The 27406-nt window shown below is 36.8% G+C and overlaps 1 protein-coding gene across 1 annotated transcript in view; it reads left to right on the top strand.

The window, feature by feature from the left end:
- PRKD1 (protein kinase D1) overlaps positions 1 to 12540 on the top strand; it is a 72577-nt gene extending 60037 nt beyond the window's left edge. The window contains exons 7-17 of the mRNA XM_072427396.1: positions 130 to 253; positions 936 to 1013; positions 2695 to 2971; positions 3447 to 3499; positions 4133 to 4205; positions 4317 to 4423; positions 7778 to 7939; positions 8022 to 8120; positions 9542 to 9809; positions 10374 to 10459; positions 11190 to 12540. Coding sequence (XP_072283497.1) covers positions 130 to 253; positions 936 to 1013; positions 2695 to 2971; positions 3447 to 3499; positions 4133 to 4205; positions 4317 to 4423; positions 7778 to 7939; positions 8022 to 8120; positions 9542 to 9809; positions 10374 to 10459; positions 11190 to 11393 — 1531 coding nt within the window. The 3' untranslated portion in view covers positions 11394 to 12540. The remainder of the gene's footprint in view (positions 1 to 129; positions 254 to 935; positions 1014 to 2694; positions 2972 to 3446; positions 3500 to 4132; positions 4206 to 4316; positions 4424 to 7777; positions 7940 to 8021; positions 8121 to 9541; positions 9810 to 10373; positions 10460 to 11189) is intronic.
- The last annotated feature ends 14866 nt before the right edge of the window (positions 12541 to 27406 follow it).

The following is a 27406-nucleotide window of genomic DNA, read 5'->3' as shown; positions in this document are numbered from 1 at the left end:
GCTATATGTACATACACTGTACTATATTAATGTGGGGAGTAAAACAAAAACCTCACTAAGTACATTTATTATGCTCCACAGGGGTGAACCATTAAATACATATTGATTTCAGTATTTCTTTTATTTTAGTCCTTCAGCCAGTAATAACATTCCCTTGATGAGAGTGGTTCAGTCTGTCAAACACACAAAGCGGAAAAGCAGCAGTGTTATGAAGGAAGGTTGGATGGTGCATTATACCAGTAAAGATACTTTGGTAAGAATTCATCTACCTGTTTTTTTATAACTGAAAAGCTATCAAATACTAACTTCAGTAAATGTATTATTAATTATAATTAGTGTTTTATTCTAAATAAATGAAGGAGTAAATAAAAAGTGTCTTTATTTCTGTGTTTTTTGCATCTCTGTGTTGCCCCTACTAAAAATAAGAATACAACCATAAAACCATAGTCGGAGATTCAGACCCTGCACCCTAACAAAATATGTTTTTGTATGGATCTCTGTTGTTGGCTATATATTTGTTGATATTTCTGATAGATTAAAGGTTAGATTTTCATAAGCATCAAATCTATAGGGCATCAAAAGATCGATGTTTCATTAATCTAAATTGCTTAAACTTTAATTGGGATTTCCTGATCATCACCTGGGTGGTCGGAAAAAAACGGGGCTGGTCAATAGGTACCTAGTACAATGCAATGGATATTTGGAAGATAATGGTCAGTGTATAGCCTGTATTAGAGAGATCTCCTCACACAGAAAGTCCGATGAAAACTCCATAGTAAGAACACAGATAGCATTACAAATCTGACAGGCTTATTTTTCACCACTTTAACCTATTTACCTGTCTAACATGAAATGTTTTGATTGTAATTGAGTGATAAAAAAAGTTTCAGAGTTTATTTATAACTTGTCATCGATATGTTTCTTTACTATGGCAGAGAAAGAGACATTACTGGAGACTGGACAGCAAGTGTATAACCTTATTTCAGAACGATACTGGAAGCAAATACTACAAGGTAATTAACAGTTTGCAGTGACAGTTAGAGAAATGGGGAATTAGGTGATTGTCATGCTACAATATAGCATCATAGATGAGCATTGCAGGTGCTGTGCAAGCATGTATTACTGTGTGAAAAGTATATGCATCTGACACTTCTCAGGGAAATAGTAAAATATTAACCGAAACATACAAAATGACTGCTGACTTTTGCCTTTAGGCTTTTTTAAAAAAATGTGCTGAGACCTGTAGATTTATATATAGTTTATTATGTATTAATTGTCATTTTAAGCTCTCTGTTCAAAATGTATTTGACACTGGTGTCCAGTTATTGCACAGATTCCATTCCTTTGTGAAAATATATGCCCATTTAGCTTTAGAAATATTTGTGAGATCATATTTTAAGCCCTTGTTCACTCGCTTGCATAGTGCCCAATGAGTTCTGAAATAATCACCAGCATTCCCTTTAGCATCTATGTTTGGCATATACAGGCAGTAGCTAGAAAGTTGCTTTAAGGTCCTCATGAAATCTGCTTTTTAAATAATTGTACTGACTATGATATTTTTAAGATCATCTGTTCACTGAATGCCAAAAAAAACCTTTCAATCATCTGATAAATTAACTTGTATTATTTACTTACTTAGAAATTAAAGTTAAAAATTTGCATGTTCCTGATCTAATGTTTGTTACCAAAAGATTTTGGCTTGGTTAACCTAATTGGGGAAAAGAGTTTCACTTAATTTCCTATCCCCACCAACTCACACCCACTCTGCACTGTTCACATAAGTTTGACAAAGTTTAATTTCATTTTAGTTTGGTTGCAAATTTCCTTCTATAATGAAGCTGTCAATGTATTGCTCACTTTCAACATTACGATTACCAAAATCCAACTGGGTAATGAACTTGTGAGTGGTGAATTGCTTAGCTCCTGGTGAATCTTTAGATTGTGTTTAGACTAAGTTGATTGAACAAGTTAATAATAATAAACAAAATTACTACGTGAATAGTCCACTTTATTAACAGTTTCTTGAATTGTAAACATTTTTATCACATGGTTAGACAAGAAGCACTGTAGTGCAAAAAAAAAAAAAAATTCTATCCTGTAATGTGTACAGGGTGTGTTGCTCCTTTCCGGTCCAGATAAGCCAGTCTCTTTCACTGATTGAAATGCTACAAAATGTCAATCGCCATCAGTGAAGCAACATCTTGCTTATCTTACCAGCAAGGGAGTGATGATTACATTTTTTTCTCTTTATACTGTTGAGCCCTCTAAAGCTATGGGATTTGTCACCAAGGGTGGGATTAATGATACATGTGTGATATACTAAATATTTAAATTATTTCTTAAAGAAAATTGATGGTTCATTGGGAAACCTAATAAACCCTTTCCCAGCACTGGTCACAGTTCTTGCCCAGCTCCAGCACATATCTAAAAATAGATATTATTAAGAAAAAAGATCTAGCTAGGTCCAAACTAATTAACTAACTAATTTTTTTTTTAGAACGCTTCAAATCATTTCACTTCATATTCATAGTGTTTAATAAGTACTTTTGAGCAAAATGTGTTTTAAAGTTTGAAGTCTGGGGTTTTAAAATAAAGAACTTGCTTGTTTTTATTTACTTTAAAACATTTGTTTCACTTCGGTATGTTTTATTTAATAACATGAAATATTGAATGTATATATATTTTTTTTTGCAGGAAATCCCCCTTTCTGAGATACTATGCCTGGAACCTGCTAAAAACCTTTCTCTGCTTCCCCCTGGTGCAAACCCTCATTGCTTTGAAATTACCACTGCTAATATTGTATATTATGTAGGGGAAAGTCTTCCTCCCCTGACAGTACCTGAGACAGGAAACAATAGTGTGGTGAACAGTGGAGTGGGAATGGAAGTGGCACGGATGTGGGAAATTGCCATACAGCATGCACTAATGCCAGTCAATCCTAAGGGAGCGAATGGAGGAAGCAGCCAACACCGTATGTTCTTCTCTACCATATATATCTGTAGCAAAGTGTTATTTATTGTGCAGGAAATGTTTATTTTTACCTAAGGCAGAGGAATGGGTCCTATGCACTAACCTGACCCTTTGATTTGATTTCCCTAAGTGTTGAACAAGCATTTTCTTTTTCTTTTCTACATGTAACCTTATATTAGGTTTGATTCTGCATGCAATCATAATGTATGGGAGCTGATTTGAGCTGTTTAGTTTTCATAACAGGCAGTCAATACTAAAAGCAATGTCTTTTGAAATATTTGCCTGGATATTATTGTAAATATACTTCTGCAAATTACATAATGAAACAAGTTGGATTGTACCCATTCATAAAGTAAGATTTGGTCAAATGTTTAAAGTTAATGTGAACTCAGGGCTTGCTATAATTTGCACATATGCTAACCGATTGGTATTTTTAATTTGAACCCGTGGAATTAACTTTAATTTGTCTCTTGCAGGTGATGTTTCCATCAGCATCTCTGTGTCTAACTGCCAGGTGCAGGAAAATGTGGTAAGTACCCTTTTTTATTATAATATCTTTATATTTCTGTTTTAAAACATGTGGCACAGTACATTTATAGAAAGTACAAACTTTCCAGAGATAGAATAAAATGTTGACAACATAAAAACTTAAAGCAATAGATGATAAGCATGGGTTGAATCAGCCCCCTTTGCCACTGAAAATAGTAGTAAAATAGTGGGTAACCTCCTGTGACTGATCAGAATAATCTTTGTGGGGCAGCGATCCATTGGGGGGGGGGGGGGTGGGGGGGGAGTAAAAGGTGGTAGGGTAAGAGAGGGAAAGGGGGAGAGGACACCTAGTCCCAATCTTCAATTCTGGTAAGTATTCTAGTTTTCTTTACGAACAAATTATTATTCCTCTGTAGAATTATTCAAACCACTAATGCCCATTTTCCCTAAATTTGCTATTCATGTTTTTAAGAGAAAGGTTGAGATCTTACATGTTCATAAATTTTTCAATCTCAGCAAGCTACTGGTAAAGGTTTTGGGCTTGCTGCATTGTGTTTAAGAAATGTGTTGCTTGGGAATGTTAGATGTAGGAGGCATTTAGGTGGTATGTACCTCTAATTTGACACTCTTTGCCTAATTTCAGTTTAAACATTTCTATATGCTTTGTCCACAGGATATTAGCTCTGTGTACCAGATTTTTCCAGATGAGGTTCTTGGATCAGGACAGTTTGGTATTGTATATGGAGGTATGTTTTGCACCTGCTATCAAAAACACTTTGTCCATATTTGTCCAATGTGGTAACTAGATTTTTCCAATATGTCTTATAAATTCATTGTAAATTTATTTTCAATTTCAGGAAAGCATCGTAAAACAGGCCGAGATGTGGCTATAAAAATAATAGACAAACTGCGTTTTCCTACTAAGCAGGAAAGCCAGCTGAGGAATGAAGTTGCCATTTTACAGGTACAAATTACTTTATTGCCTATACTACTCCTCAGATACTTAACCTAATTTACTTATTTTGAATAGAGTGGGGAAGGGTTAGTTGACATCTGTTATTTGTTGCAATGTGTGTCCCTATTGGGGAAATTCATTCCTCTTTGGAACCAATGTCATCATCTGGGAAAAACTTTCAATGAGGACACCAGCTAAACATTTAATAGTTCATAAAATGATCAGAACATCTCTGTTTACGATTGATAATGGGACAGAATGTTGTTTGTCAGTTTAGTTAACTGTTGTTTTTACATAAAAGACCAGTTTGGTTTGTGTTTCATATTTCTAGTAGATATGATTGTCAAATTGATGGTAATTCAGATCTTTGATCGAACATGTGGATTGTACCCCAGGTACCTGTAGACAATCACAAGAAAGTTTTAAATTGATTGTAAAATCATAATATTGATCAAAAACAAAACAAAGGATAACCTAATAGTGAACGTCCAGCGTAAGAGGGTCATTTCTCCCACTTTGGCAGAGTTCCTTTACCTTTCTGTTTCATCCCAGACATGGGAAGCAAAAAAAAGATTTTCCCTGATGATGCATATACAGAAAAATATAAATTGTCTTGGGTGTTAGCACTTCCCTACTTTATCCCAAACTGTTAGTTTTGGCTATACATTCACTTCAGGGTTGCTGGAAAAGATTACTTATTAATACACTTGAAGCATTTGCTATGTTCAACTATATTACTCCACCTCTATTTACCTTTTCACGTGTGCACAAAGTTTCCTTTATCTAGTCAGACGGTTTATTTTTACATTGATATATTTCTGACATGTCCCACAATGGTTTACAGATTACATAGCACCATTCCTATATGTGCCTGGCCTAATAGAACTTAGTCATATGTCACTCTTTACAAGCACATGCACCAGGGCCCAAAGATGTAGAACTCAATTAATCCACCATTTCCCCCCCCCCCCAAAAAAAAAAAAAAAAAGACATTCTGATTGGCTGGGATGGGTAACATGTCTTTAGGCTACAACTTTTCCCCAAATTTAAAGATAAATACAGCTGATGTTGCTCGTAAAAGATTTGAATTCAGACTTTATTAAGGGTAGATTGTCATTACTAGTAACTGTATTTATACTTTATTATAGTCGGATGTCTATAGTTCTGCAATTTGTGGGTTGCAGTATTTTCCAGTCCTCTCCAGTAATCTAATATATTCCTTCTGCTAAGAATGTTCCAATGGTTTTCCAAATTGTGGGACAGCACCACTGGTTTCTATTCCTGATAGCTAAAGATGGCGTATGACAAGACTTGTATCTAGAACAGCTTTGTGCTAGAAAACAAACACATGGATGTGTAGATCAGGGTTGTCCAACTCCAGCTCTTAGCGGCCAGGATGAGCACAAAGTTTTAGTATTTATCGTCCAGCATAGATTTAGAAGGCGATGATTTACTTACTAGAAGTCCGAAAAAGGCTTAGTATGATCATTCCATTCTGTGTGTGGCTCTTAGGAATTGGAGTTGGACAGACTTTATTTGTTGTAATCTGTCTGTTATCAAGCAGTACCAGCTAATACAGGCATGGGCAAACTACGACCCAATAGGGATGTTTCTCCCGCCCTTTGGGTAGTCCGCGGCTCTGAGCCTGAGATGGGAGAGTGGGCCGGTTGTGTGCAGTGACTCAATATATTGTTGTCACATTATGGTGCATGCGCAGGTCTTAGAAGTAAGAGTAACAATAGGGCACAAAAAAAAACAACAAAAAACTGTGTATATAGTTTATGTGTATAACTGATAGTAGGCCTAAATTCTGTTTGGTAGAAAGTGACACAGGCTGTGTTAGTGCAGGAGATCTTTCATATATATACCTTACCACAAACACATCACCTTTACTAAGTAATTTTATATTTTTTGCAAGATCTGAAGTTAAATTATAAAAAGAAGTGGAATTATTGTAGCACTTTGTTTTCCACATGCTTTAACTTGATACTGTCTGGCTATGGTTTTTGTTCTACTAAAATCAGACATAACAAACTATACCCACTTTTCCTTTAAGACTGGACACCTGAGTACCTGTTACATTAGCAATGTGTCCACACATCATAATTGTGTTTGTAAAGCAGAATACACACCTGTCTTGTGTTATGTGATAGTGTCAATTGTATCATTATGAGCCTTCATTTATAGTTAATTGGTGTTTGCACCTCCTGTTTCTAGTATTCTAGGCTCTGTTTTAGCACGTCACATAGTATGGGATTACACATAACATTCTAACAAAAACTGACCAGGGTATATAAGCTAATACACATCAGTGTTTAGGTTATCTAAAAAATGGAGTTTAGGTAATCAATTATTTGCAAAATGATTTTGGTAAAGGGCTAGCTCAGGCTCGGAAAAATAAATAATAAAGAAAAGCAAATAGGATGTCAAAATTGAAGGGCTGTGGGAAGCCGACTTATTGATCAGAGCCATCCAGTACTAACTGATTCCGAATAGTAAACTTTATTTTGTTTTAGGCTGGAGTTGCAGTTGATTGTTCTGGTACATTGCACGCGATTGAGTTCTTGTGCAGCCCATTATCAAAAACACAAAACACAGGCCCTGAATACAGATAAGATAAGTGGAAAGAGTAAATATAGCTTTAGGATAATACATACATATATAATATATACCTTGAATATAAAAAAAAAAGTAATTTTTCCATTTTTCATTCCATTTTTTAGGCTGGGTCTACATGGACGGATTTAAAAACACATTTAAAAGTTCCTACCACGTTTATATGCGACTTGTATGCGAACTGCTGCGATTTTACATAAGCGTTTATAAAAGGTTTACTTTTAACCCTTTCAGGGAATGAGTACAGGGGTACATAAAACCCCTTACTCATTCTCTGAAAGGGTTAAAATATGTGTAAAAAATTGGACTAGGCTTTAATGTTAAATTATTTTATTAAATGTGTGTGTTTGAGTAACTAAACTTTTTTTCTTTTTTACAGGTTATCCCAATGACAGGATGATTCCCATGGCTGGAATCATGACATGAGCACAGCCCTGGGAATCCTCCTGACAGTGAGGGATCCCCAGGCACTAGGGGTTAAATGAGGACATGGCTCTCCATTCACCTCTAGTGCATTTCTGTGATAATTTTGAGGTGGACTTTTTCCTGTTAGCTCATCAAGGCAGAAAGAGGGGGGAAATCTCCCCAGTGGGTAGCTAAAAGACAATAAATACCCAAAAGGATCTAACTCTTTCCTTATTTATCTGTTAGTTCTGGTTAGCTCAAAGTTAGAAATAAAGGGTATTAAAGGACATTGTGTGCATTTGTTATACAAGTATGTCATATGCATGTATTTTTGGTCTCCAGAACCTGCATCACCGTGGAGTTGTGAATTTAGAGTGCATGTTTGAGACTCCAGAAAGAGTATTTGTAGTAATGGAGAAGTTGCACGGGGACATGCTTGAGATGATCCTTTCCAGTGAAAAGGGAAGGTTACCTGAGCGGATCACCAAATTCCTGGTTACACAGGTTAGTATATGATTATTCTGTTTTCACATCCCGAGAAGTGAATGCAGTTAATGAAATGTAAAATCTCTCTGTTTCCTTAAAGATTTTGGTAGCACTGCGACACCTTCACTTCAAAAATATTGTTCACTGTGATCTGAAACCGGAAAATGTGCTGCTTGCTTCAGCAGATCCCTTTCCTCAGGTAAATTACGTTTTTTTTTGTACAAGATAAAAATATCAAAGGAGTGATAAACAAACAACACCATACAAGCTAAGATAAATATTCCACCTCTTTCCAAGGCTAATATCTGAAGCCCTTGTTGTCCTGTACACTATTTTCCTAATCAACAGATGTGATTATAGGGAAACCTAAAGCAACATTTCATTTCTTGAAGTGCTTTTATTTGGAAATCTCATTTTGGTAAATATTCACACACAATAATATTGGACTAAAAAATCTGCATTGTAAAGAGCTCACTGCATATACCTTAGGTTAGGGTGCATTCACATCAAAATCTAGGTAAAGAATACAGGTATTTAAATGGGGAACATGAATATAAAATAAAGGAACATTGTCCTTTTTAATCATTTACTAAATAAAATTATAAGTAGCTGGAATGGTGTAGTGAGGATATTGTAACAGACTTGTACTTCTGGTGGGCATTTTATGTAACTTCCCACCAGTGTCTGAATAACTCTAGGCCTTCATTCAAAAATGTTATTTTGCTTGTGGGTTTCCTCCAATGAATAGGTATTTTCAAATCCCCTACAACGTTCATGATTTTGACTAGGCCATTCCATAACCCTTCTTTTCTTTTTTGAGACATTACTCGGTGGATTCTCTCGTGTGTTAGTTATTGTCATTGTGTTGAAAGTTCCATTTGCACTTTAGCTTCAGCTTTTGGACGGATGGCCTCAAATTCTCATCAAGCACACTTTGCTATAATTCAGAATTCATAGTTGACCTAATGACAGCAAGTTTCCAGAGCTTAAAACAGCACAGCTACCCCAAACCATAACATTTATATCATCATTCTTTTAAGCCATAATGGGGTTTCTTCTCTTGTTACTGTGGACAATAAACTACCTTTGATTCATTGGCTCACAGGCTAATTCTGATCTCCAGACTTTGAATTGTTAACCAATCTAGCCTTGTACATACATTTACAGAGTAATACATCTGCATTTTAGTTAGATTATGTGAGTGAATGCTCTAAGTTCGTTGTATGTGTCATTTGTTCACATATATCACCTTATTCTTTAGGCACTGTTTGAATTAAGGTGTTTGTCTTTTGGTTATTTCAGCTTATCTGGTCCTTTACAGTGTTCAACAAGGTGCATCTTTTATGCAGGGCATTGACTGATTGTAACTTAGCCATTCACCTTGCCTTTCAGTTTCACAGTTTTTTCCCAGAGCACCAGTAGTCAGTAGGATAGAGAAATCATGGCTTAGCTGCAGTTGACTCGGTATACTGTTCATACTAGACATGTACTGATGGTGTGGTAGTTCAGCTGAGTATACATAAACCACCATTGTTTAACTCTTGTTCTTACCTTTTGTAAATCTTCAACATATCTTGAATGCTAGTTTTTACTAATTATGTTTACAATATCGTATCCCAGGTTAAGCTGTGTGATTTTGGCTTTGCACGAATCATTGGAGAGAAATCTTTCCGGCGCTCCGTGGTTGGGACTCCAGCTTACTTGGCCCCAGAAGTTCTGAGGAACAGAGGCTACAACCGATCTTTGGATATGTGGTCTGTGGGGGTAATAATTTATGTCAGCTTAAGTGGGACTTTCCCATTTAATGAAGACGAGGATATTCATGACCAGATACAAAATGCGGCTTTCATGTATCCCCCAAATCCCTGGCGAGAGACCTCCTCTGATGGTGAGCATCTATCACAAGACAAAATCAAGCTAATATATTATGTGCACACACATTATTTTCCTGTAATTTAAAATGTTCCTTTATAGCTTGGACAGACCATGCATGTATACTACAGATATAGAGCAATGTATTCTTACCACTTCAGCTTTCTTCTTTTATCTGCAATAAAGGACCAGACTAATACTATAGACCAAAATATTTTTTTTTCTTAAATTGACATGCAGACTTAGCTCATCAATTTGATCTGTGGATCAATGTAACAGTGTAAATAGAAAAGTAACTGTCATCTGTTGACCCATTGAATTTGTAATCTCCCATGAAAATCCTAATCCTTGCCCGGTTGTGTCCCTGTACTTAAGAACACTTCCCTATGTTATGGAGATGGGGGAGAGTTATAGGACGTAGTCTTAACACACTTTCTGCCCTGGAATGACAATGTCATTTCTTTACGTGAAAGTATATCATCACAAAGTTAGGGGGGAAGAGAAGAGGATGCGTGGTAGGGCAGGTGGTAATTTTTGATGTGATCACTACTGATAGCAACGTTGCTTGTGTTTTTTTTAGCCATTGACCTCATTAATAACCTGCTGCAAGTAAAGATGAGGAAACGCTACAGTGTGGACAAAACCCTCAACCATACCTGGTTACAGGTAAGCATTGCATGATATGGTAAACATTTACAGTGTTATTTTTTGTTTTTTTTAAACAAATTTCAAAAGGTGTGTTTCTGCTGATAATCAGAATTTCCTTAAGTTAACTGGACTCATATCTTCACTGTGTCATGCCTGGTGCCACACAGTCTGTGCAAAAAAAACTTTCCAACTGGCACCACTTCCTACTTACTGCTTGTGCACATCCACGCTCCCATTCATGTGTTAGCCATACTGGACGGGGCGTTTAGCTATTTAGGGAAGTAAGGCTCACCCAATGTAACAAACATGACCGCAGTAGATGAGCTCTTTAAGCAAAGAAGTCAACCAGGATGTTCTATTTACAAGGGCTGTACAGCCATCTGCAAGGTTGAATGGCATTCATCACTGTAATAGATAGGATGGTAAGTATTTTATTAGGTGGGCTTCACTCAGAGGTGGGTGACTACATCACATAAAACTTCCCTAAAGGTTAATTTGTCTTTTAGGTCAAAGGGATGAGTAAATCATAGGTCTATAAAGTGCTAGCTTACCTGGGCGAGGTAACAATTTAAACACACCAAGTTACTGATAAGAGTCTAAGATGCTGCTTCACATAAGCATATATTGTGGGCAACTTTTTTGCCATATGTTGCACATGAGGCTTCTGTTTTGTAATGCATGTTTTTGTTTAATATTATCAAAATGTGGCTTTTACATTTTTTTTTAATCCAATTATTTTTGCCTTTAGGATTACCAGACCTGGCTAGATCTGCGTGAACTGGAGTTCAAGATAGGGGAGCGCTACATCACGCATGAAAGTGATGACCCTCGATGGGAGGCATACGCAGAGGAGCACTGTATCCAGTACCCTCCCCATCTTCTTCCCCAACCTACCATTGAACCTGAGGATGCAGAGATGAGAGCTCTGGGAGAGAGAGTCAGCATTCTCTGACACAGCTAAACACTTTTACACTCCAACAAAAAGAGAACAATAGGGAAAGGAGATGAAAAACAGATGTTAGATATTGAATGTACAGTATTCTTCAATCCATTCTGACTGTGTGCATCACTCTGCAAGTCTTTAAAATACCTCTGGACTGCATCCCTTTCACCAACCTCTGTAATACATTTGTTCACAAGAGCCTAAAGGGGACAGCAGTGCAGAAGGGGCATCCCTTGTAAGCTGAGGACACTCTGAGCCTTATGGGATAGACAGCATTGTAGGCACCGTTCCATCTCAATTGTAATTTTATTACATTGTAAGCTGTAAGCTGATTGTGAAGCCTGCAATGCATTGTGGTCCGGCTCAGGTCAGCGGTATTTTAACGTTTGATCTGAAATTAATCCATTTTACCATAGTGTGTGAATATAATACAGATCATCTCTGCGCACACAGTCATGCCTCAAATTTACATTAAAATGATTGGGAAATGTTTAATTTCTCATGAGGTCAAAAGGGAACCAACCCTGTCTGTTTTATTGACAGGGATTACAGCCGCAGTCTGCTGGGACTGTTTTATAGTCAGTCCATAATGTCTTGCAGGCACAATCCACAGCGCTGGGGATAATCCTGTTGGTCACATATGTATGTCTTTTTTTTTTTTTTTTTTATTTTGAACTTCAGAGGAAGCTGTGTGTTAGTTTTATTTAATTTGTAGCCTGAAGGATGACCTTAGATGAGATAATGTGTAAGGTCAGCAGGTCACAGGAAAAGCCCAGCAAACATCATAGCCCCGGGCAGGCAAAGCAGAGCATTGAAGATGAGGTTTGTAAGCTGTGTATAATTGGGTGCTCATCAGTGGTAACTTGTAAACCACAAAATGTATGGCTCACTCTTTACTGACAGATTTCTATCAAAGACCAGCGTTCTGTTTGGGGCATTTTTCTTTCTCTGGCTTCACCTCACGTAGCCCTTGGTTTGGGTTTGTCCTCAGTTTTGCTTAATTATATAAAGAAAAGTTACTAATATTTTTTCTAAAGGTCAAATACAGTGTATTTAGCATCTTTTCTCAGTATGTTCCATATTATACTCCTCTGGCAGATTTTAGACTATATTCTTACATTTCTATCCTAAATAAAACCAAAATACTGTGTTATTACCTTTTTTTCAATGTATTTTGTGTATTTAATTTTTTGTTAGGTTGCATATAAACATTTGACCCTTATGACTTTACATGTCAATGTAGCTTTGCTGTAGACAAGTGTAGTTCGGTTAGGAGATCAGACTAATGTACGTGTGCTCATTGCTGTGTTCTAGGAGGATTTAAATGACTGGAGAAAGCAGATCGCAGCATGTCCTATTTTTAATCGGTGACCATTAGTCTCCCTGTGTGTAAGAAGGAGGTGTAGATCTTTCTTCATTACAGCCAATAGCTCTTTTTGTGCCGAGTGTGTTGTGTATGCATTCAATACCCACTTTGTGTAGGTACATGTTACCTAAGTACAGGTAGGTCCATAAATAATTGGACAGACAACTTTTTTTCTAATTACCAATAACTTTTGAGCCCCTGAAATGAAGTGATTGTCTTAAAAAAGGCTTTAGTTCCTCACATTTTTATGCAATCTTTTTGTCCAACCCACTGAATTAAAGCTGGAAGTCTGCAGTTTAACTGCATCTGAGTTTTCATTTATCATTAATTGTGGTAATGTACAGAACCAAAACTAGACAACAGTTCTCTCTGTCCAAAAATTTATGGACCTAACTGTAGTTTGCTAGTAAGCCTGCGCTATGTATGACTACAAAAGTCGTTTGGTACTTTACAGTCTTAAATTAAGTGAACATAAAATCCATTCTCATAGCAACAATATCTCAAGGTAAGTTCTCGTTACAAGTATTCCTACCTCAGGCTTTTCCTGAAAAACAAATCCCTCCATATGTATTTACCATTGACTCATCTGATATCTGGCATTAGTGATTGTTTCCAAAACAATATTAAAATCCTGGACGTCACTTGTGATGTATGAAGACTTCTAACATCTGTTACATACACATATGCCGAGTATTTCTTTTCTACTAGTAATGTGACCAATAATCATATATTGGCATGAAGGCTTCCAAGGTCAGTGTGTCTGTGTCATCGCATAAGGAATCCTATATGTAAGCTGCCATTGCTGAGTATATCTATAAAGCTGGTTTACTCACTTTCTCTGTTTTCAGTACTAAGAGTCACTGATCTGGAACAAGCACGCAGTTAATGTAGTTAGAGGAAGGGTAACACTGGTTCCTGGTGAGTATTGACGTCTATGGCTAGATATAACATTAGGATTTCTGTATGTGAAAGGGGAGCAATATAAGCCAGCACTATCTGACAATGTGATCTTCTGTCGGTAAAATTTGATTTTAAAATACTACAAAAGAATACAGTTGTGCTGCTATCATCATCTTTCCAGTCTTGTGGAAATATGATTTATGCTATTAGCCAATGAACCTACGCCATTGTACCTTTTTCCCTCTGGACACAGGTTGCATCCCATATCCCTGCCCAGTACACAGCTTTACATAACAGTGATAAGTACTCACTACTGAGCTTATAATGAAAAGCTAGGAAGAATTCCTTATTGTTTCTGCCTTCTATTCTGAAGGGCAATTTTTTAGTCATTAGAACAAACTGATGTAATACAATGCAAAAATTCATCATCTTTTACTGATCTGACCGCCTTAAAAAGAAATCTTGTTCACACCAGTATATGCACTTTCTCCTTCACCGACTCTTTACAAAATAAACTGGAAAGTAGTATTAAAGTTTTCATTGTTTCAGGTAAAGTAGACCATTTTCTTTGCTTAAAGGGACAGAATGGGCCACCTGAAATGGGCAGGATATAAAAAAAACAAACCAGCAATTATAGTTTTCATATTTGTTCCGTTTAAATATATAGATTGAGGTAAGGCCAGCAGGATGTTAGTTCTGACATTGGCCCATATATAGGGAAATCTGTTGGATTTATTTTATTCCCATATGGTGAACTTATCTATGACAACCTTTTCAACAAATGAGATCAGCTACTGAATGAGAATATGGGGTGTGATAAGCACTGTAAATAAAAAAAAATGTTTAGGTAGCTTTTTAAAATCAGATGTATTGGAGAAGAGTTTGAAGGGAATATAAAGAGCAGAAGCCACAAAGCCAGACCGAGTGGAAAGCGTCGGGTCAGTACTAAGAAAAATGTAAACCTGACATTCAAGTTATAACCGCATTTTAATGACGATTTAATTGGCCGAAGTAAATAGGATCGAGGCACAGCCATACACTTGTCTATAAGGGTGAGAACAATCGGTTGAAAGTTTCAGATGTTGGGTTGGTTCATCAATTTCAGTGCCTTGTAGATTCACTTCAAATTTATTGCAAGGAAATGCATACATTTTTTTTTTCTCTAATTAACAAATCCCTGTTAGGGAATCCATTAGAGAGCACAAGACTTGAACATAAGGACTGCCCTCCACAAATGGAAACTTGAGGGTTTTCTCATAGCAACACCGCAATAGAGATATTGTTGGCATTCCACACTATTGACCGAATTGTTACTATGTTTGGTAACACATGGAAGTCACCCATGTTATTTAGTTACATACGCATGTTGTGCTTCATGCTAGGCACCGCTGCACAGTGACTGCTTTAGGCTGATTTCACATTGGCTATTGGGTTGTGGTGCATTTACAGCTTCTTCACGCCGTACATGTAGTGTCTCCCTGCTGCAACCGCTTAGAAAATGGAATAGGGGTGGCCCGTATAATGCCAAGAGGTTGCATATAAAATTAAGTATAAAAAAAAAAAAAAATTTGGAGGATGTTCTGAGTCTGGAAGCATGTTAAAAGAGACTGTTAGAGGTCACTTGCAATACAGACTTTTTACATAGGCTTCCTACAGCCCTAAAAGTGACTTCGCAAAAAGGATCTCCTTGGACTCTGTAGGGTTGATATGACATCCCTGACAGTTACTGATGATATGTCCAGCAATACTTCTACCTTACTCGGTAAGCATTCAAGCAGGGAAGGCCACACAGTAAGCACCATATTTTTTTTTATCTATATATAACTGTTTAGGATAATGTACTTTGACATTACTTAAATTGTTAGCAAATATTTCCTGACTCCTGGAAGTAATTTCAAAATTGAAAAAGTCTTTTCTAATCTCTGCATTGACTTTTAGGTCTGAACCGGTGACACACGCCAATGCAAATTTTATGCAGATTCTTCTGGCAGGAGATGGGTTAAGGGAAAGACAATAATTCCTGCAGGAATCAGACAAGTTTCATGACAAAATGAAAAACTCTTCACAGCTCATCAACCCCACATGCCTGCATTGTTTGCCACCTTGTGGCTACTATTTGAATTGCAGAACAATACATTTGGGTCATCAATTGTGGTAGGCTTCTGATTCACCAAATCCCCCACCCTTTCTATGCCTGTATTATTCTAATACAGAATGATCATCCACCTATTGTAAGTACCTCTTATACTTCTTGTCTTTGTAATTAACACATTGTAAACAATCCCTGCATTGTTCCATGGTAATGTCTATATTTATCAACTATAGTCATAGATATTTTGTCTGAAACATTTAAAATGATATGGTATATACACATACTATATATATGAACATTATACTTTGTTAAAGTAGAGCTGTAACCAAATTTAAATTTCAAAAGATGTGGGTGTTGTACGTTTTAGTAGAATTTTAGTTTTTTTTTTTTTAAATTTCCAAGGAATCCTGAGTCTGGTGCTTCATTTAACGGGGAGAGACAACCCTGATTTCCCCTTCACTGAAATCTTTAAAACGGTGTCACCCTATTGAAAGCTGTACTCACTCAGAGTGCTTTCTGAAACCCTCCCTCAAAAAAAGGAGCACTGGTAATACCTACTTTTCCAGACATGGTGTTTGATAGGAGAGTGCTGTTCAGAGCAAAAGAGCTCATCATTGAAGGTATAAACGGGATTTACAGTCGCTAAAGTAAGTAAAGATCACTGATTAAAATGCATCCAAACTCCAAACCAACGCAATTCTATATTGCAGCTCACCACTCGTGACTGCGATATATTTCTTTTTTTTTTTTGTTTTTTTTTTTTACATTATTACCTTTATTTTCACTATATATTGTTTATTTTTCTATAGGAAGAACATGCCCCTTTTGTGTAACATTCACTCACTTCTCAATGGTTATAAGGAGAAATACATGGTTGTTACTATGGTATAATACCATACAATTCTGACCTCTGATCAGAACCCAGGATTTGAGATCATCACAATATAAGCAAATTTTTCATTAAACATTACCTGCCATTAACAATAATTGGCTGAGCCCTACTATACCTGTCGTTGACTCATCAGCCTACTATACCTGCGTTGACTCATCGGCCTACTATACCTGTCATTGACTCATCGGCTCATTAAAAAAACAAATCTGACTTAGAACTTCTGAATCTGGTCTGGTTTCTCAACCAATAGGAATTTTTGTTCACCAAGCACTTGTCAAGCAGGTTGAATTTAAAACATGTCTGTTGGTAATGTGTTTTATGTTACCTCCTGGCTCTCCTACTTATTATATCCAGGTGTTCAAAGTGATAAAAATCCACAGAACACAAATTCCAAAAAGCATCACCTTTAGTATCCACAATCTTTAACCACATCAGTTTTCCAAACATGCTTTACCATCTTTTTTTGTTTCCACTACAGAAAGATAAGCAACACTTAATAAACATGTGACTTACACATCTTCCTCCTTGTAGTTTGTCTTCCAGTATCATCACTCCAAGGCTTATAGGTGGAAATTGGGAGTAAACAAAAGAAGCACTTGCCATAAATCCCTTCAAATGGAAGTTTAAAAAAAATCCATGTACTTGTGTGAACTATATTTGAAACGATAGTGTCTGTAAACCATAAAGAGGCACTACGCTACTTCTCGTGTGTAGTATGTAAGGCCTAGCTCTGCCCCTGATTACAATTACTTTAGCTTTATATATAGTGCTGATGGGCACTTGGTAAGTGTGAGTGCCCTGTATTGTATGTTTCTAACACAACTTAAAAAAACTAATTTTTTTTATACTTGATCAGTATTGAAAAAAACTTCATGTTATCGCAACTACAACATAACATATATAGTCTATATTTTGTCTTAAAAATTATGCAGCATTGCAAAGCTTTTTGCAATTGTTTATTTTTTTTTGCACTTTCAATGCAACACAAAAAAACTAAAAAAAAATAAAATATTATTTAGAAAAATAGAAGTAAAAAACATCAGGAAAATAGTGTAAGCCTTCAAGAATAAGAAGGAGTTCATCAGGTCTATTTAGGGTAAATGACAAATTAAATGAATTCCTATAAAAGTTCTATATTCTTGTAATATGTATAGATAATAATAAACCTAAGTTATATAGTTATATATTAGATAAGCCCAGTCACTCAATGACTAGATCTACCAAGGGGTTGCTAAAAAGTTTTAAATCACAGGCAAGCTTTGCCAGGTAACCACAGTGTGCACCATGTTGGAAAACTTTGGTGCATTCTAATTCATTCTTACTTTGGCTGCACTTTTCATACATCTGCAGATGCTAGATTGTAAATATGTCTTCTTTTCTTTTATCCAATATGGAAGTGAACTGATGAATTTCTAAAGAGTCCTTTTAGCATGTTATGTGTGTTTCTTTTGGTGAGGTAGAAATCCATCTGGTCCACATTGGTCATCGGTCTACAGCTTTAGTCATTTGGGTGAGAAAGTGGAGGCCCAAATGTGTCACTATTATTGTCTGAGGTTACAGTTTCCTATTTTTTTGCCTGCTGACTGTAATTCTTCCCACCATCATGGTTACTAACATGTCTGCTACACTGTGTGCCATCAGACCCCTGAGCTGCAGTTATGGACTTTACTAAACTTCCATAGCATACTGTACCATACAATTATACAGTATTACTATACTATGCTGTTGACCTCTCTTTGCAATTTTGAGCCCTTGGGCCAAAGCTTCAGTGGTGGTGTGACCCAAATGTCCACCACACCCATACTGTGTTGACTCCACATGGAGATTTTACCCCCAAGCTTCAATTGAGGTGTTAACAGATCTCCAAAACATTCATACTATGTTGTTGTCCCTTTTGTGGTATTGTGAGACCATCAACCCAAGCTTCATATGTGATGTAACAAAATTTTCACAACATCCGTACTACTTTGAGATCTTCTTTGAGGCCTTGCCCCATGCCCACGTCATTCATACTATTATGTTGGCCATTCTCATCTTTCTTCCTTTCTCTTCCTTTATTATATCCTTTCATTTGGGCCACAGACAGAAACAATGTAACAATGCAAACTCTGAAGTTGGTTTTCCATTTTGCACTCATGTCACATCATGTGCCGAAATATAAGTATCGGGGTAACATATTTATGCTCCATTCTAAGCAACCTGTTTGTCTCTGTAAAGAAGCTGAGTAGTGTCCTTGATCAGATACCACACATATTGTTTTCCTTTGATGGTGTGGTGCAAAAAAAAAAGAAAAAAGCAATGGTCATGTACTGACCAATTTACTTTATGCTGATATAAAGGTGGACATATAGAGCAACCAATGGGACTCAACCCTCCGATTGAAAGCTAAGTAACAATTATATAAACTACTGGTATACTGTATATGTACAGATGGGATAAGAGTTTGAAATTCTTTGCTATGCTTGCTAATAATAGATCCAATATTTTAATATTTTTATATATCATATATGTTTTATATATCATATATTTTTAAAAATTATGGGCAGCTTTATATTGCTAAACCATCTTAAAAATATGGCTAAAAGTCCCTTTTTTCAGTTTGTGAGATGTTTTATCCTGTTCTGTCCTGAACTCACAACTAGAAATGAGAGAAAATATACCCAACGTAAGCTAATTTCCTTTGACACGTTCTCATTGAAAAAAAAGTTGGCATAGGCTTTAAAATATATATAGCTCTTTATCTTTGATTAGGAGGGGGCATTAACAATACATTTTTGCTGTGACTTCCTTACCTATGGTGTTTATTTAAATCTCAATGGTCTACAATGCCAATTTATTCCTTCACACAAGTTTTCATAAATGTCTTGCAGAACCTCTTATTATGGCTGATTACAGAAGATCAATGTTTGGATAAAGACAGCTGATGAAATTACATGTATTTAAAATAATGATCAAGTTACTGCAGTGTTACATAAACACACACTCGTTGGAATATATATTACATCACAGTATTGAAGCATTCCGGACAGCATCCTCATGACTTGTTTAGGGCTCCGAAGGATTAAAACACTCAACAAACGGTTTAATAAGGAGACAGCTGTCTGGATAGTAAGCTCATGGGGCCAACTATTTACTGTGTACTTTGTTCTTGTGGTTCGTGGTGCATATAAACAGAAGGAGTTGGTTCCCATGTGTATATGCTGCTCACCTCTTGTAATGTTTCTCATGGCCCGTGCACCTGGTATCTGTCTATAGGGATCACAGATCTGTTGCTTCCCATGTAGTGAAAGGAAGCAAATTCACTCTTTAACATTTAATGTATAATTCTTTGTATATATTTCCTTTTTTCATTATGTTAAGGCTTTAAAAATGTTTAATTTGAATTTTTAATTTTAGTCAGGTAAATCAAAATTAAACCATAGTATGCAATATTTTAAATCATAGCCAGCTGGTGGAGTTCCAGGCTCCTTTCCAGATCTAATGTCATTGTCACGGTATTAGGTCAAGACATTGTCATCCTCGCTCTCTGGAACACCGGACGCTGGTGAGGATAACACAGTAGAGCAAGTTTCTTGTTTGTTTAGTCTCTCTGGTTTGGGATTTCAAGTTATCTTCCTTTCTTTCTTGCCAATGGTATATGGTTAGGAAGCTGGTGGTTGTTGACATGTAGCCATATATAAAAGTGAAGGAGACCACTGAAAGATGTGTTTCAAAGACGGTCATCACTCCCTCTGTTGCCATTCCTGTTTATCTCCTAAACCCATATTTGAGAGAATTGCCGGGCAATTACCTGCAGAGCACAGGGGATGTTTGTCTGTTTATCTGTCCTAATGATCCCTGAAGAAGCAGACTAAGTTCTGCGAAACGCATAGGATCTTTCAATTAAGACTTATTTGATGACTAGAACACGTTATGCAATAAAATTAAATATTTGCCCATAGAATATTTTAAAAAATAGTGTTTAAAAAACAATTGAAATTATATGTAAACAACTGTGGATTATTATGCGTCTAAAGTCCCAATACTTTTTGGTATTCTGTTGTGTGCCTATGTTAATTTAGGATTGTACCATAATTCATTCAATACTACATGAACTACTCTTTATTGGTTTATGTCAAGTTATTTTCATGAGTTGACATCCGTCTTTCTTCTAGGCTTGCATACCAGTCCACACTTGGTGTTTTGGTCCTGGGGGCTATAGAGGAAGACCCAGTGAGTAACGAGGGGGCGGGGGGGCATTTTACAGTCACTTTGCCCTGATTGTTACATGGTACTCTAAAAGGTACATGTATAAGAAAAAGAAAGTCCACTAGTGAGACAGATAATTGAAGAAGAAAACATTGACAGTTACCAATCTTTCTATTAGTGGACGTTCTGGCAAATTCACCCCACAAGGTAAGATTATGTAATGCAAAAAAAAAAAAACACAAGAGCTCCATCTCAGACTCTACAAGCCTCAGAATGGTAAATGCTAAACTTGACAGCACAATTAGTAAAAGACTAAACAAGTATGGTTTGCTTGGAGGAGTTGCCAGTAGAAAACTTCTTTTCTCTAAAAAGAACATGGCAACACTTCTAGAACAAGGACAGACACGACCGAAGTGGAGATGTTTGGCAAAAACCAAACACAGCATATGGGCCAGAATACCTCATACCAAATGTCAAGCACAGTGATGGATGGATGATGATAAGACTCCAGTCTGGGTTAGCTGGTGTTCTCCTGCATGGATTTACTTTATAATGTTATATTTTAGTGACTTTTATATATTTTACATAAGCAAGGGAAACTGATCCTTTTTTGCCTATATTTTATTTTTTTTAACCTTTTTTTTTATACCACAAAATAATACCATCCCCATTTGGGAGCCCTTTGGTGGGTAACTCCCTTCTTTCCCCCCCAAGTCATCCTGAATTCTCTGCTTTAAACCAGAGTGGTTATCAAGGAGGGAGAACTTTCAAGGAAAACCACTTTTACATTAAATTCTAGGCCAGAGTACTGCTCAAGGGTAACAGCATTGATTTATAAATATTTTTCTGTAATATTAACTGATATGATTTCCAAAAATGTCATATTTGTAGTTTAGGAGTTACAACATAAAGGGACCTTGAATTAACCCAAATGGAAAAAAGAGCACCAGTTAGGCCATGGAGGTGACATAATTATAGATTTTGTCACATGTCTTTCAGGCAGACACATATGATATTATGTAATATAGAAGTACACCGTCAGTGAAAACTGCATACGAAAATAATCTGTAGGTCCAAAGAGCCAGGAAGTTAGTTACTATCTGTCTATCTTGACTTTTTTAGAAAACATAACCAATATAACCTTTAAACCCAACTCCAGGCACATAGATAATTTCATTTTTTTAACTTTTTATGTTTATTAACTCCTATTTAATCAGTAATTGTTTCCTTACTTCATTAGTTATCTGGAAGCTCCAATAGGTTGTTCCTGGATAGTAGAGCGGCTCGCAGCTTCATTTGAGAACCGTCTATGATGGACTCTTGTTTCTGTGTTTTATCTGTGACATGGCCTTTAAAGTTCTCGAAGATAAGTCTTTGTTATTATTTTTTATATACGTGTGTGAATAGTACTGTCAAGCTGCCCTGCCTTGGCAGCACTCTTAAGATCCAAACTGCTGCTCTCATACAAAGTGCAGTGGTCCAATTCTCCAACGCTCCACCTGCAAAGTATTCCCATCTACAATGCTGTTCAGGACACCTGAGCATATTTGCAAATGTTTGGAGATTGCAAAGAGGAACATTTTTTAGTTAAAAGTATGTCGGTCATTGACACACCTCTACCATGTCCACATTTTGCGAACCATAAAAAATGAATACACAAAATACGGTTAGTTAACCCAACACGTGCTTTCCTTTAAAATACATTTTTAATATGAAATATAAGGCTGGATGAAAGGTTTAGTGCAAAATAATACTTTGTATTATTTACATACATTTCATAGAGCTGTGTATATTAACCCTAAAAGAGGGAATACTGAGCAGGAGACAGGGACAGTCCAAATCAGGGACAGTTAGCAGGTATGCATGTGTGTTGATTGGAGCATAATGCAGGGCTGGTGTTGGACCTATACATATACACTTGAAAAGGACAGCTTTGGAGTACCAAACATTTACACATAAAACAAGCTAAAAAGTAATGTCATTATCTTTACTTGGCCTCATAGTAAGTAATAAAAAGTGATGCTTCATTTGAGCTTGAAAGTGTCAGTATGGAGGCTAAAAAGCACATAGGATGCAAATACTGAGAAAATAGAGATTTTTTTCTTAAGCTTGTGTGGCATTTCCATGAAAGAAGGAAATGGTAAATGGTTTATGCTTGTCTGTAAGACTCCTTTTTCTTACATTACATATTAAATTAAATTACATATTAATTGCATATATTCTTATGAAAGTATAAGCTCACTGCAGGGAATTGTAAATGTACTTCTTTGTATGCTTCCTTTCCAGTGAGAGTTTTTACCATTGCTCAAGCTTAATCCTTAATATCATAAACAATAAAAAGTAAATACATTTGAATTAAAACCATGTGAGAACAAAGGAATTAGTGGGAATGCAATTCTGCATTCTTTATAGCCACCTTACCAGTAGATGGCGCCATTCACAAGGCAATTATCTATGAAGAACAGACACCAAAAATTCCACAACACTTTGCTGGGCAGTTTATGGGAAGTTTTGCTGATGCAATTTTTATAAATTTTACTAGAGGCCTATGAACATTTATTAGACATAGGAAAGCAACAATTGTTGGTATGTGATGGTGCACTTTAACAGATTATTTACTAAGCATACTGATGTGAATAAACCTATTAAAGTGTAAATTACATCCAGATTTAAGTTGTAATTTGGCAGCCCTAGACCTCCATTATTCATGTCAGTGTAAGAGAACTCCAGGTGGGAGTTGGGTTTTTACAGTGTGTAATGAACACAGCTGTGTGCCACAGTAGGAGATAGCAACAGGAAAATGCACAGATCAGATGTTGTAATCAGTCGTCATCTCCTGCTTTCTCTGCTTTTAGCATCTACATTTTTATCCTGTTTATGATAAACTGGTTTGTCAAACGCAGCCTCACTGATAGCATAAAACAATGTAATATCATATTGATAAAAATGGAATGTATCAGAATGCACCCATGAGCTAATTGTGCCCTAGGCAGCTGCCTTATTTGCCACTGCATGGGCCAAAATGATAGGACGTGTCATCACGACATGCCATCAAGACAAATCGAGTATATTTGCCTTCACCCTTTGCTAAAGTAATAAACCATTATTGGTAGCTGTGGCTGGGCTGTAAAATGCCTACAACATACAGAGCTTATACTCACCGTACACTTTATTGGGTACATCTTGCTAGTAGCTAGACCTCCTTTTGCCTTTAGAACAGCCGTTATTCTTCATGGCAAAGATTCAACAAGAAACATGCAAACATCTTTTGAGGATTTAAGTTCATATTGATAAGCAGTTGTAGATTTGTTGGCTGTACAGCTTTAATGGGTTTCCCCCATTCCACCATATACCTAATGTGCTCTATCAGATTGCAATCTGATGACTGCCAATGTTCTTTGGGTACCCTGAACTCATTGTCATGTTCAAGAAATCATTTTGAGATGATCTGAGTTATGTGACATAAAGGAATGGACATGGCCATCAATAATACTAAGGTATGCTGTGCTCAGGTGATACTAAGGGGCCAAAAATGTGCTAACGCCCCACACCAATACACCAATACACCACCAGCCTGAACCAATGATACAAGGCGGGGTGGATCCATGCCAAGTTCTGTCCTTACCATTTGAATGTCAGAAATTGAGACTCCTCAGACCAGGCACCAATCTTCCAGGCTCCTATTGTACACTTTTGATGAGTTTGTCCATCTCGGTCTTAATTAAGAGCAGTGGCACGGACTGTAATCTGCTGCTGTTCAACATGTGGTGCATTTAGAGATGCTCTACGTACCTTGGTTGTAAGTTATTGAAGTTACGGTTGCTTTCCATCAGCTCAAAGCAGCCTGGCCATTCTCATCTGACCTCAGTCATTGACAAGGCATTTTAGCTCAAAGAACTGACACTCATAGAATATTTTTCCTTTTTTGGACCATTGCAATTTTTCCATTTTTTGGACCATTACATGTTAAGCTTCCTGCAGATCAGCAATTTGTGTAATACTGAGACCAACTCTCATGGCACTAGCAACCATGCCACATTCAAAGTCAAATTATCTTTGTTCCCTATTCTGATGCTTGATTTGAACTTTTTCAAATCAGCAAGTCATCCAAACAATGTCTACATGCCAAAATGCTGCCATGTGATTGGCTGATTAGATTAAGGCAGTTGAACAGGTGGGGGTAGATAATTGTAATTCATGGTCCCACATCAATACTAGAATTCAGCAGCAGGTGGTGCTGCAGGTGAAATGGGAATAATGTTTTACAAGGAATGTCGGTGTTGAATATCAATGTGTTTTCTTCCTTAAGTATTTTTTTACAGGAACATGTGAAAGGTAGTATTATGGTGCATGATTTTTTTTTTTGCACCTGATTGCATAGCTAAAGTCCGCTGAGCTTCATTGTATTTAGCGAAGTGAAAGATCCCATGCAGTGAGCTGCAGAGTGATAATTTTTGTTATTAGGAGAGTGGCTTTCCCTTCCCCTGATCAATTCCCTTGATAAACCCTGATGAGTCACTCAATCATTTGAAAACCATGCATTCCCTTTGAGAAATTGCACTAAGCCCTCCCTTTTCAACTGCGCCCTCTAGTGGCTAATCTACAAATCTCTATATTTTATAGAAAATACTTTCAGGCTTGTAAAAGTAGCTTCAAAATCTGCCCTAAAATTAACATTATAAACATACACCACCCTTTCCTTTAATCCCTGTAGGCATCACAGTATATAATTTACATTAAAAGCTAAAACAAAGCAAAGCAGAGTGACAACACTACATGTTAGGCAGTGAAATACCAGAACAGTGTTGTCACTGTGTAAACAGGGTAGTCTTGAATGGTAGTTTTAAATTGACATTAGGCAACAAACAAATTAAAGCCTAACGTAACCTAATGCTTTTTAACATTTGTTTAACCATTGTACACACCATCGTCAGTGGTATATGGTTTGCCTCCTCCAGCACAAGTATTCAGAAAGGGATTCCTAAATTAAATACCCTCAGTACAGAAATAAACCCCATACAGTTTTTACAATGCAGTATTTTTTCTGACAGTGGCCATTTATTTATTGTAAATATATTAAAAGATAACATATAAAAAGTTAACTATAGGGAGTAGGTGACAAATACATCCGCTTCAATCAATGGTCTGCCTCCAGAAAGTATTATCACACAGGTAAATCACACGTTCACATTTCATTTTCCAGCTTGCCTGGTGTGAGTGAACCTTTAGGCTATGTTCAGATTAGTAGGGAAAAACGGTGTCATTTACCACTCCCAGGTGTCATGCCCTTCCCAATAGGTACCAGTGATAATAACAGGTGGCAAGCACAGGGCTTTTTCAGGCGGTTGCAAATGCTGGTGCAGGAGTTTGCTTGCGGTTGGAAGCGATACAGTTTTTTAAAAAAATTACATAATTCTTAAAATGCGCAACATATAGGCGGAAAGCTGACGATCCCCCTGTGATCCTAGTCTTGTTGGTCCCGCCGCGTCCAATCTTCCTTCATCATCGCCGTTTGGACTGTACACCAGATGCCATCATCTTCTTCTGGGTTCTTCTTCCTATGTCACGTGATCTTTTACTGTGCAGACACAACATTGGGTGACACACCGAAAATGGTAAAAAAGGCACGTTTTTCATATTAGAGGAAAGCCCCTTCTGCGCATGCCCGAGATAAAGCAGGCTTTGATAGCGCCTTTTGCGCTAACAGCTCTTGGATGCTGCATCTAGCGCCTGATAAACCACGAGGCAACCCTACTGCACGCAAACAAAAAAATAGGAGAAAGAATGAACCTCTTTGATCCAATGTTAACTATTATAGGGATCAGTTAAATGTGGGTAACCACAGCACCGAAAAAAAATAATCATTTTTAGAAATATTTTATTTTTAAACCATGTAAATGATATGATATAAATCATATTGCTGTAAACCTGAGTTTAAATTATATATATATATATATATATATATATATATATTTCACTATTTCTGCTGATAAAATGTTGTTTATGATTCCAATGATCTACGCAGCTTTTCCAAGCTACACTTTGTATCATTTTAGGAAGAAGTCTGAAATAAAATCATTCACTCTGCACTATATGCCAATGGGGCATAGGAGATCTTGTAAAGGTCAGAAAGTGAACGGAAACTGATGCTTCTGCTATGGATTTCCACGAAATCCACCTTCAAACCAAAAGGTTGGCCCCTAGGATAAGTAGCTAGAGGGATGAAGGATGTTTGGACATAGGAAACTGAAAACAATGGAGAGATGCAGCAATTAGTGAGTTAGTGATTAGGCCCATTCCATGCTCCAGGTGTATACACACCTGCATGGAGCCCCAGGGTATAAGTTCAGTAAAATGGACACTGCTATAGGATGGTCTATGCATCCTGTCAATGCTCCCTGGCTCACACAGCCACTCATTCACCACTCCAACCTTCAGAGCGTATAAAATATAGACCCCTGTGAGATACTATTCCCATCCTAATAGTGTGCTGTGAATGGTTTGAACTACTACAAATTCGTACTTAATGACCATAATGGATAAGATGAATGCTGCTTTCCATGCTACCTGCAAGTAACACATAC

This window comes from Pyxicephalus adspersus, chromosome 12 (assembly GCF_032062135.1).
Source record: "Pyxicephalus adspersus chromosome 12, UCB_Pads_2.0, whole genome shotgun sequence".
In the NCBI taxonomy this organism is placed as follows: Eukaryota; Metazoa; Chordata; class Amphibia; order Anura; family Pyxicephalidae; genus Pyxicephalus; species Pyxicephalus adspersus.
Note: the sequence above shows the minus strand (reverse complement) of the source record. Positions and strands in the feature narration are given on the sequence as shown.